At 39.1% G+C, this 12110-nt stretch overlaps 2 protein-coding genes across 3 annotated transcripts in view; one reads left to right on the top strand and one right to left on the bottom strand.

The window, feature by feature from the left end:
• Positions 1-556: 556 nt before the first annotated feature.
• Positions 557-7741, bottom strand: LOC117527597 (glutaryl-CoA dehydrogenase, mitochondrial-like). Of its 2 annotated transcripts, none has more exons than XM_034190016.1 (12): positions 7569-7741; positions 6046-6161; positions 5914-5946; positions 5360-5500; positions 5028-5090; positions 4555-4725; positions 4069-4198; positions 2957-3173; positions 2697-2800; positions 2423-2548; positions 1845-2005; positions 557-1565 (listed from the first exon to the last, which is right to left on the bottom strand). In XM_034190016.1, the coding sequence occupies exons 2-12, from the start codon at positions 6146-6148 to the stop codon at positions 1492-1494; spliced, it is 1323 nt and encodes a 440-aa protein (XP_034045907.1). In that variant the 5' UTR covers positions 6149-6161; positions 7569-7741; the 3' UTR covers positions 557-1491. The 2 variants fall into 2 exon arrangements, with proteins under 2 accessions (XP_034045907.1, XP_034045908.1); XM_034190017.1 differs by having other exon boundaries at positions 7625-7734.
• A 4053-nt stretch (positions 7742-11794) lies between these two features.
• Positions 11795-12110, top strand: part of LOC117528117 (choline transporter-like protein 2) — an 82329-nt gene continuing 82013 nt past the window's right edge. The window contains exon 1 of the mRNA XM_034190680.1: positions 11795-11953. Coding sequence (XP_034046571.1) covers positions 11926-11953 — 28 coding nt within the window. The 5' untranslated portion in view covers positions 11795-11925. The remainder of the gene's footprint in view (positions 11954-12110) is intronic.

Genomic DNA, 12110 nt, shown 5'->3' on the forward strand with positions numbered 1-12110 from the left:
ACAAAGTGAGTGTGCAAGAGACTTATTAAATCAGGTAACTTACATTCAGGCGGTTTCAATGGCGCACCTAGGTACCTCAGCAGGGTGTGGTTTCGTTTTCCAACTACTGTCAAAAACACTGCTTTCCATTTTTTGTCACCATATTTCAGTCCGTTTGCCATGAAGAATTGTTCTAGCCATTCTTAATGAGCGTCAAATTACGCTTTGTTAAAACGAAAGTCTTCACCTCCACAGAACGCAGTCGCCATTTTCCATGTGCTTGCTTCATCTCAACACAGTTCAGTCACTGACATAAAACGCTTATTCAAAGCTTAAATTCACTCCTGGTCACCAATTTCTGTCGTATACCACTCAGTTTTGGTTCAGTTAGCTTGAAACCCTTGTTACCGCAGTCACAGAATGTTTCAGATACAACAGGGTATTATTACTTTTCCACTTAATCACTGTCCATTCAAATGTCTTAAAGTGTTTTCAGCAGTTGTGCCCTGTGCTGTGTGACTGTGGTGACAAATTTCCTTTACATCTCATGGCAAAAATTATGGACTCACCACACACAGCGGATGATCACCCAGCTTTACTTCTTTAGCAAATAAACCAGACATGACACAAAACAATTCTGGTTAAACAGGTTAAACATTCTGACTTCATGAAACATCAGTGAAAATTGTAATTTTTTTTAATTAATGGGATATTGTTTTCCAGATTAATTACAGGGAAATTTATAGAATCACCAACAATAATGACAATATGTTGTTTGGACCTTTTGAGGCACTGACTTCACAAGTGTGCTCACTAGTCTAATATTTATACAAAATACATCTATAAATAGGTTCAAACTTTTATTGCCCCTTCAGACACTTGGAATACTTCAAAAACTTTTGTTTCCTTTAAAGCGCTCTTAAACATCAATGAAATTTGACAATACAACCAGTAAAGTGCTACTAACAAGTCAGCTCAGTAGGACTCCCAATGACAGAAATTATACTGAAAACATCTGCATAATTAGATAAAAACACACACACAAATACATTCCACAGGCAGTCTGAATCAAAGTTGTGGGTGTTTATGATTAGTAGCTTTAACAACAGCGTTACGTTCCTTTACCCAGCAAAATATTCTGGATCATGACTTGTTGATTATTGTCAGTTGTCACTGTTGAATGATCGTAAACATCTGATAATGGAATTTAGCATACTTTCTGATGGAAACGGAAGTGAAAATGCTTAATTTCACTGTTGTAGTGTCATAACAGTAGAAAAATAGCCCTTTATTTTGAAAACTCTTCTTCTAAGTTAATAATTACACTTGGTTTTTGTTTTGTTTTTTGTTTTTTTTGTATTTTTATACTTATTGCTTTCCAATTAAAGCACTTAAATATATATTTTGCCACATGCCTCAGGGGAAAAAACTCCACCATACAAATGAAACTGCATTAAATTAATCTTAAAATGTGCCATAAAGCAGAGCTTACATGATAGTGACATTCTGGGTCTATTTGTCCACAGTGAAGGACTGCACTCCTGTGATGGCTCGGCCCAGGATCAGGGCGTGGATGTCATGAGTACCTGGAGACATAACCGACATCAAACTCCATGAGCAAACATAACACACATGTAGGCTCGGCAGTGACAGAGGTTTAATAGTCATAAAAAAATAAACTTTTAAGCTGCATAATTTAGTTACAATTACATTTGTAAATGTGGACATGTCGACTCTCGTCATGGAAGGAAAGATGTGTGCACACATCATCACTTATCCATCTACATATGCCCTCACATTTTAAATATAGGTGAATGTAAAGGCTTTTTGGTTTTGAGATGAGTTCCGCCCTTCCTCCACCTCACCTTCATAAGTGTTAACAGATTCCAGGTTCATGACGTGACGGATGACGTGGTACTCGTCAGCAATGCCGTTTCCTCCCAGCATGTCGCGGGCCTGCCTGGCGATATCCAGGGCTTTACCACAACTGTTCCGCTTCAGCATAGAGATCATCTCAGGTGCTGCTCTGTCAGGAAAAACAGTGATATTAAGTATTTTTTTTAATGAGGTTACATGACTCTGTAGTGTGTTCCTTTGCCAGAGAAGGTGGAAACTGCAGATTTTCATTCCTAATAATTGATCAGGTTTCACTGATCCACATCTTTGTTGTAAGTCACATTACACACCTCAAGTTTGTTCCAATGTAGATTCACCAGTTAAAAAAAAAAAAAAACCCTAATCATTAAATATTGTGACATTGCTACATTCTAAAAACAAGACACGCCCAAAATTTGCATGTATGTGTACGATGTGTATAAGTGACTAAACCTATATAAATGGCCAATAAGTCCGTGGATGTGGTTTAAACTTTAATGTATGAAAAAACTCCTAATTCCATGGTCCATTCCATCAATCACTCTTTTAGTTTAATAACAGTGTTTACTTTTTCTGGTCGACAAGTCTTCCCAGCTGCAAACAGGACTGGAGGCCGATTGTGATTTCTGTCAGCATGTCAGCCATTTTCTTCTGGATCAGCTGATTCCTTGCCAGTGGTACACCAAACTGGATTCTAGTTAATACAAAGGAAACATTTTTTTATCAATCGATAAAAGCTGTGCATTTTATTTTGCACATGGAGCTGTGATTTATAAACTAAATAAAATCTTATCTTTCACAAGTCCTTAAAATCTTCAGACAAGTGTTCTGTGACCTCTGACCTGTCCAATGTGTAGTGACGAGCTGTATGGAAACAGAACTCTGCAGCACCCAGCGCGCCCCAAGCAATACCGTAACGGGCATTGTTCAAGCAGCCAAAGGGACCCTGGAATCACATAAAGCAGAGTGATGATCAGCTCATCTGAGTGTGTGTAAACTCTGTAACTGTTTCACTTGAACCGAAAACATGAGCACAAACAATAATACTGGTACCAGCTTTGTTTCATGTACATTAACAATGTTAATGTTGTGGTGTACTCACCCTAAGGCCGGAGACGTTAGGCAACAGGTTCTCTTCAGGAACCTCCACATCGTCCATGACAATCATCCCAGTGGCAGATGCTCTAAGCGAAAACTTCCCTTCAATCTTAGGCGTGGAGAAACCCTTCATGCCACGCTCCAAGATGAAACCTCGTATTTTTCCGTCCTCACATTTGGCCCAAACTACTGCGATATCAGCGACTGGGGAGTTTGTGATCCTGAAACACAGAGGGTCAAAGAATGATTGCTTATTCAGGGATTTTTCTTAAAAATAAAGACTGTGAACAGTAATAATGAAGCACAGCAAAGCTTAAATTTGTTAAACTGATGAAGTTGGAGCAAATGAAAACATGTTCAGATGCAGAAAGTTCAACTGCTTTATTTTACATAATATTCTCACAGACACCGTGGTAAACGTCTGAAAAAACCTATGAGAATTACAACATACATGACTTATTAACTTCTTAGAAACAAGTTATTTCAATTTCAATTTATTTTCATGTATATAGTGCCAAATCACAACAGAGTTGCCTCAAAGCACTTCACACAGGTAAGCGTTTTGAGGCAACAACAGTTATAACTTAAAATGAAATAAAACCTAAGAACACCTCTTATTTATTCAAATTAAACCCTAAAATAAGGATCAATGTTTGATTAGGATGCACCAGTAGAAAAGGTGCTATCTTTTGTAACAAAGTAACTAATGCCCTGCATGATGTGCAAGTCTTGTCATAACAACTCTGACCTTGAAAATTTACCACATCCAAAGCTGAAGTGTAAAGCCACCTTGACACTTGCACAAATCTGATCCCCGCACTGGCACGCAATATTGAGTGCAATGAATAAACTAGTAAATTGTGTGTGAGGCATAAATTTCTTGCCAGTTGCGTGAACTAACTGTGAACATTACCCAACCTATTTGCAAACACTGTGTGTCGTTGCGCGCAGGGCCTCGCACAGTTTATGACAAGTTTACTCACTGCCACCCAAGACTGAGTGGCAGTGCAGGGATCAAATTCGTGCAGGTGTCAAGGCGGCTTAAATGTCTAATTTGTGCTATGAATAAATACAAAATACAAGCAATAATAATAATAGCAACAGGAACCTGCTCACCAGGTCTTTGAGCCCGTGAGAGTGTAGGTCCGACTACTGGGATTGTATTTGGCTCTGGTTTCCATGCTGCCGGGGTCACTGCCATGATTCGGTTCCGTCAATCCAAAGCAACCCAACAACTCTCCGCAAGCTGGAAGTAAAAGAGTCGAGAGTGTGTCCTCACAATCACGATGTAACCCAATCACATATAAATTGGTATTGGTCACTAAAAATTTCACACAAGCTCTCCATGGTGCACGATAACTGTGTATAAGGGTCACGTTTGTGGGACACCAATGCATTTTCACCCACTGACGTAATACCTAACATTTGATTATTATTAAAATTTGCTTTCATGTTTGCATTGCACATCACTGTGCAAGAAAAATTCTATTAGTTTGGTTACATGCACATGCACACACACACAAAACAGCTATAGGTCTAAATGTAACATTATTTGAGTGCATAATGTTGCTGTTGCAGCAACATGTTTCCTTGACCTCTTACCGAGTTTTGGGAGGTATTTCTGTTTTTGCACCTCTGTGCCATAGGCATAAATAGGGTGCATGACTAGACTGGACTGCACACTCATTACCGAGCGATAACCACTATCCACTCGCTCCACTTCTCTAGCGATCAAACCATAGGCCACATAGCTCGTCCCGGCACAGCCATAACCTGTACAAGAAAAGAACTGAAGCTTGTAACAGTTTTATGAAAACAGTGAGGAAGGTACAAGAAGAATAAAATCCAGTGAAATAAAATATAAAGGGCCCAAACATCATCACTGCAAACATTAAACAGGGCCAGTGTAGCCAAAGTCCACCTCGGTTAGTTAATACTCAGGAAGTGTAGCTATTTTACACAACAGATGTTGAAAGTTTATAGCTCACAGAAAAGTTCTACAATAAACACATCTGCTGAAGAAATCAAAATCAGGGATTAAAAGATGTACAACATCTCAACTGGCTCATACCAACCTTTGATGGTTGGGCCCAGGACACCCATCTCTCCCATCTCCGACACGATTTCTCTGTGAAACACTGAAAGAAAATAACAACCAGCCATCACACAAGTTTAAGTTCCAACAGTTCCAGAATACTATTTCAACTGCCAGTTAAACTAAAGTGGTAACACTGCTGCACTTTTTATGTACTAGAACTTTATGAAAATAAATAACTAAACAAATAACTGAAACAAACACTCCACATAAAGTGGACACTGTTCCAGTGAAGCCCCAGAAGGATCCTCTAAAAATCTGAATTCAAAATGAATACAAGGAGATGAATATGACTCTGTGTCATAGTTTTACCTTCATTCCTGTTTGCCATCAGGATACGAGGCATGAGTTTCTCTTGGCAGTAGGTCCGGAAGGAGTCTCTGATCATTATCTCATCCTCAGTTAACTGGCCCTCCAGGTCGAGAGGATCCCGCCAGTTAAACTGGATCTTAGCTGAAACATTCACAATAGGAACTATGAAAAAAGCCAAGCAAACCATAAAATCCTGGTTCAAGATATGTTCCAATAATTGCTGAAATTTCAAATTGCAAAGTCTATGGTCACTTTAACAGTTGAAGTAACCAAAACTTTTTCTTTTTTCTTTTGTCTGCTTGACAGATAGTCACCCACCCCCCCTTTCAGGAGTAGCATCAACTTTTCTTTGCATCACATTTCAAACTTGCACATATATATGGGGTCCTACACATGACTGCTGTAAGAAATGTCATAGTTCAAATCAAACATGAACAGTCAAGGTCAAGATGAAAAAAAAAATTAGAAAAGACAAGTTGAGAATCTGATTCAGGTCAGTATTACAGTTGCACCTTGTAATGCAACTTTGGAAATAAGTAGCTTTTAACACCTACATGCTTTATGCTTCGGCTCAGTCTTCTCTGAATCTGTGAAAATATAACACCAGACAAAGAATTATCTTAAAGCAACCTAATACCATGGCACTATGGGTGGTGTGGACGTGGCTCTTTAAGACACAATCATACCTTGTTTGGTAGCTGTAGCAGTTCCTTGTGATCTGCAGACTGAGATGGCGGCGCATCTCCGTGGGAAGAGCATGAGACGACATGCTGTGCTTCTCAATGCCATGATGGATAAGATCCTATGAATTGAACAAATATTTTACACTTTTATATTGCATCCATTGAACGAGTCATATCACAGCTTCATTTGTAAGACAAACAATGTAACTTGCTAGCATAGTCATAGCAAAATGCTTGATATTCCAGCCCTGTTTTTGACTCAAGCAGGAAATTAGGGTTCACTCTAAACTGAATATAAGAACTTCATCTGAGGTTTGTCAGTTCAGTGTAGATCAGTGAGACACCAAAAGAGTTAGAGAGAAGTTATTCATTGGTAGAACACCAGCATTATCACCTCTGGAGCCTTATTTCATCATCTTTACGATGAGCACTCCATTGTAATTCTCTCTTCTGAAGGTGACAAGGGAATAGTTTCTTGAACTGTGTTTCTTCTCTTGGGCATGGACATTCTTCCTACAAGTACCTCATAGGATCTCTGGACTGAGAACCAGACTCTGGTGGGTTAAACTGGTTTTATGGCCTCAACCATCACCCTTCCCTCCAAGAGCTCTGTCGGTGAAACTAAATTCATCTGATTTAATGCTTTGTTGTGACAGCATAGCCAAATGATGTAACTCCGTGTGCAGTCTTTGAAGCTTGAGTCCATGATGTTTTTCCTGTTCCTACTTAGAACTCCATTCTTGTCCTTTCAGAGTAAATAGTAGTGTCAAGACATTTGACTGTCTCTGCTATTTGCCGAGGGAACATAATTTGTTTGTGTTCTTCATCCATTAGTGCCTTCCAATCATTAGCCTTCTGCAAGATGTTTTCATGCTCCTTTTTTCAAAGAGGCAGGGCTGGGTTTCTGTAGGTTGTACCTTCTGCAATATGAAATGCGATAGTGCTGATGCAGTTTGTGCCATCTTCTTCTTTGGTTTGCGTCAACTATGAAAGGCAACAGATCAGATGTTATAGCTTTTAGAGTTTGGTCGTGACACTAAGTGTACCGCCCGCTTTGTAGTGAGTAATTACAACCATTCAACATGTGGAACAAAGTACAGTTGCTGGTTTGGCATAGCTGGCAGGATCCTAGGTTGGTATTGCCCCATAGTCTCAGATTCGCTGGGGATGGCAATCGGTCATGTATGCCATTTATATGAAAGTCAAATGTGTGAATTAAAAATATCACAAAGGTTTAATGAGATCCAAAAATTAAAATGTGTACAAAATGAGACACAAACTCCACTCTAGGTTTTCCTTTTAAAACACTTCTATTACAACTACAGTAGCTGTCACAAGTTCGTATCACTAAACTTGGCATACGTCACTGTCAGTCTAATGTCATATGAGGGAAACTATTACAGAAAAACAACAAAAACAGTCCTTTACCACAGCCCTAACATGCTGTTAAGCTAGGCTAGCTCTGCTACAGAATGTGCATGTACGTTAGCTCACAACAGCGAACACATTTCCGAATGAGCACTCACCTGTCAGCCCACAACAGTTTGATATTAATAAACTAAACCGTTGTGCCGTAATATACCTGTGTCAAATTGTCACAATAAACCTTTGTCCTGAATGTTTACTGTCGCTCAGGTTCAGAAGCGACGGCGAGGGAGACCGAACGTCTCAACGCGATGACGTCATAAGGTAAGACGTAACTTCATCGTCAACATTTCGTCTGCAACTGAACTGCGGCGGACTATTTCCTCTCTATAATTAACTATAAAACCTAAGATTTCGAATCATTAATTATTTGTTTGTGTACTTTTAACATCAAGGACCACAATGAAAATAAGTGCGAGTTGTTTTATGTGTTATCCTTTTATCAATCACTGAAGGGACGGCTCCTTTTTTGACGTCGTTTCAGTCAGTGAGATCTTTCTGATTGGGTAATGTGTGGGGGCGTGTACTTTGCTCGTCGAAGTGTTTATTTTTGACAACAGGTCAGTCCTAACACTGGAAAACATCTGAGGCTGTGTCCACATGTTTGCACAAAATCTCAACACAGTGGATAATTACAGTGGATCTGTACACTGGTACTTTGTGAGTCTGGCCACTTCTATGGTCTGGCTAAAGACATCTAGTCTGATTGGGGCTGGGGAGGCGGAGGAAACTTGATTCAGATGCATTTTTCCTGCATTCTAAGGCAGTCCAGAAGGAGAGATACTGACTCTCTAATCATTGTTTTTAATCACACAATTTTTTTTAAATACTGGAAATCTTGTAATTCTTTGCCGAACCTTTCCCATATTTTAGCCAAGCAGTAAACTTCGATGGCATCAGATGAAGCCCTACCAGAAGTATAATTGCAGTTCCTTGACAAGCATTTAAGGCTGGCTCCAAAAGTGAGCACATTCCTATAGAAGTCCACGTTGAAATGTCCAACTTTAAAGCAGAAATAAACATGTTTACAGCTTGACTGACAAGGGTCTTATCCAATCACAGACATCGGGCGGGAATTTAGGCAGTACAGTGGTCCCTCGCTTATCGCGGGAGTTACGTTCTAAAAATAACCCGCAATAGGTGAAATCCGCAAAGTAGTCAGCGTTATTTTTTACAGTTATTATAGACGTTTTAAGGCTGTAAAACCCCTCACTACACAATTTATACACTTTTCTCAAACAGGCATTAACATTTTCTCACTTTTCTCTGTGTAAACACTCTCAAAGTTCAAACCTTAGTAGAAAAATAAGACCAGTATTATAGAATGAAACCAAAGATCAAAACCTGTTTTCAGGCCCAAACATTTGTTTGAGAAATAAAAATAGAACGTTTTCCTATAAATAATTATGATGGCTTTTAGAAATAACAAATTTAATTTTAATGATCAACCTATGAGGTTGGACGCATAAGAAATTATTAATAGTGACTGACCAGTATTTCACAGTTCCTCTGATCGCGCCTCATCGTCCTGGCGCCGCTCCGCTGTCGCGTCTTTTTCCACTGAGTGACACCTCGGTGCAGGTGTCTTTTTCCAAGTGAAGAACACAGTTATGGGTAGTTGTTGGCGCTCTTTTTTCTTCTGGGTGAGAAGATTCTTATAAACAGACACGCAGAACACAATGCGCGTGTTCTCCCTTCGCGGTGCCGCAACCGGCCTGCTTGATGAGGACGCAGAACACAATGCACTGTAAAAAAAAAAAAAAAGCATGTAAAATTGGACTCCGCGAAATATCCGCGAAACTGCAAGGCCGTGAAAGGTGAACCGCGTTATAGCGAGGGACCACTGTATTACTTTTTTCTTACTATCTTTTTTCTTTGACTATTTTGTTTGAGTGTTGTTGTTGTATCTGAGTGAAATTTTGTTGCATGGGTGTCTAATAACTTCAATTCAATTCAATTTAATTGGTACTAAAATGGTTGTGGCCTCAATAGATTGTTTTCTCCTCCATGACAACTGTATGGGGTGGGGGGGGGGGGGGGGACTTTTTTCTAAGTTCTTAGTTTAACACATTTTAAGGCATGAAATACTGTAAATTTGGGGGCGAGATCACTTTGAGTGACAGTGGCTGAGTCGTGTGTCTCCACCTCTCACTGTGATAGTAGCTCAGTGTCCGCTTGATGCAGAACTCACTGCTGTGAGGCTGGGTCTGTTAGTTTGGAGTATTTTATTAGGAAAAAATATGGCTTGTTGTGTGGTGAAAAGTCTTAATGGATCATCTTAGATGTCTTTGTTGCAATATTCATGCTGAGTGAGATTGTCCTTGGATTTAATATTGTATGCTAATGGCGTTAACACTTCTAGTGACTGTAGGTAGCTTCACCCGTTAGGTCCATTTAATGCACAATAACTGAGAAAATAAGTGGCTCCTAACTTATAATGCCCACATCAAAGCTAATCCTTATGAGAACCAGTATCCAAAAATATGGTTTAATAAACACCTGAACTGAGGTTAGCCTGTTACCATAGATGGTCAGATTTGGAGGGGTGTGTTAGGGCTTCTTTCATCACACACTGAACCACCCACGGCTCCACCCCTTTATGCATTAATGAGTTCATCATGAATCAGGGCAGGAGGGACTAGAAATCAATGTGAATCTTTCTATTTTGTATGATAAATTTCACATCAAAGTTCAAAGTTCTTTATTAATCGTCTCCTTTCGGAGAAATTTAGTTTGGTGCATGAGGGGGCTCACCTGCACAGACAATAAAAAACAGGACCAGCCTTTACAGAATAAATGCCACAAAAATAAATATCACCATCAATAAAATAACATAAATAGCCAAAAATAACCTTAAAAAAAATCACTATAATCAGCCCACTATATACTACTAAAACCACACAGCCATTTACCACTCGCCATACAACTAAAAAATGTGCAAAATTTGTCCTAAGACATACATACAATTTAAGCTTGTTCATTAATAAGCTTAATAGACAACGGAACAAATGAGTGTTTGTACCGATTACATTTGCACAAAGAAACACGATATCTCTTACCCGAGTTTAGCAAGGTGTACTCTGAGTGCAGAACATGTGAGCTGTCCATTAAGATGTTTTTTGCTTGTGTAATGGTTGCTCTGTCAGAAAGTTCTTGAAAACTGGGAGGAGTGTGGCCCATGATCTTACCTGCAGTCTTTATAAGGGCATGGATCTGTGCTTTCAATTTGACTGGAAGGTTCCCAGACCAGCTGGTGATACCATAGCGAAAAATGGACTCAATCGTAGCTCTGTAAAAAATTAGCATAATATTCTTGCAGACCCCGAATAAACAGAGTCTGCGCAAAAAGTGCAACCGTTGGTGAATTCTGACACTGACAGAAGTAACATGTGTCTGCCAGCTTAAGTTACTGTCGATGTGAACACCAAGATATTTGTAAGCGGTCACCTGTTTAATTGTGAGGTTGTTTATGACAACAGGACTATGGTCACCGGCTGATCTGGGATCCAACATCATCTCCACCGTCTTGTTTGTATTTATCTGGAGTCTATGCAAACCACAAAATCATTCACAACAGCCATATGGGAAAAATGCAAATGCAAAAATGTCCCTGCATGTCCCTAATTAAAAAAAAAAAAAAATCTTTTTGTGTGAGCTTTATGGTTATATTCAAGATTATTAACTTGTCCATCAGGTGTAGGAAGACTGCCAGAGCTTTGAAGGTGTATATGGACTTTGTTTTTTTGTTTTTTTTTTTTGGAGAGGATTGAGGCTGTTTTGTTTATTTTATTTTTCTTTACTTGACTCTTGATTTGTGTATGTATTTATTTATTTATCGTTGTTGTTGTTTATGTTTTCCGATACACCCGTTGTTGTTGTTGTGGACTTTGTAAGATTACTGTGTGGCTGTGTCTGTTTTCTATTTTATTGTGCAAACGATGTTCTTGAAATTAAAAAGAGAAGAAAAATTCATTATGTTGGTAACTTAGATTTCATTTTGTCAGTGAATGTTACATGTTGATCTGTCTTTATGCAATGACTTTGTTGCCATTTGCTGTAAATTTTTGCGTAATTCTAATAATTATATCATTATATAAGTAATTGTTATTTGTTTGTTGGATTTTATGAAAGCTTATGACTAAAAGACGAATATATTTGTACAAAATTCCGAGCTAACGGGATCAAATCCATAACAGGGTATCCGGGCCTGTAAATTCCCGCCCGATGTCTGTGATTGGATAAGACCCTTGTCAGTCAGAATATGACTGGCTGTTATTGGCCAGCACTGTCCTCGGGGGGCCTTTTTCTTTAAATGTTCCCAGCACAGTTAAAGATTTTGTAGCGGACTTTTCCAAAGTGTCTAAAGTGTCTGAACAGCACGCTGATGTCTGCTTGAGTTGGGATATGCTGTAGTCGTCGTTTACAAGCCCAGTTCGGCCCAGACGATAGTCTGAAGTCATGGAGCTGGAAGAGAAACCAAAATATGGTAATTAAAAAAAATGAGCATGATGTGGTTCATTTTGTCCAAACAGCAAATCTGCGCTTTTGTTTCAAACGTTTCTGAATGCGATTAAAGATTCTTATTCCACATTGTTAGTTTCGAAATGATACGTGTGTCGCTTTTGCCTCTTCGTTGTTACAAG

The sequence above is a fragment of the Thalassophryne amazonica genome, chromosome 16, assembly GCF_902500255.1.
Source record: "Thalassophryne amazonica chromosome 16, fThaAma1.1, whole genome shotgun sequence".
Classification (NCBI taxonomy): domain Eukaryota; kingdom Metazoa; phylum Chordata; class Actinopteri; order Batrachoidiformes; family Batrachoididae; genus Thalassophryne; species Thalassophryne amazonica.

Excerpts from the sequence above, each read along its gene's own strand:
- LOC117527597 (XM_034190016.1), bottom strand. The coding sequence starts at position 6,148 with ATGGCATTGAGAAGCACAGCATGTCGTCTCATGCTCTTCCCACGGAGA. Across the intron at positions 3,174-4,068 it reads CTCACGGGCTCAAAGACCTG|GATCACAAACTCCCCAGTCG; the intron begins GTGAGCAGGTTC and ends TCTGTGTTTCAG. Across the intron at positions 1,566-1,844 it reads ATCTGTTAACACTTATGAAG|GTACTCATGACATCCACGCC; the intron begins GTGAGGTGGAGG and ends TTATGTCTCCAG.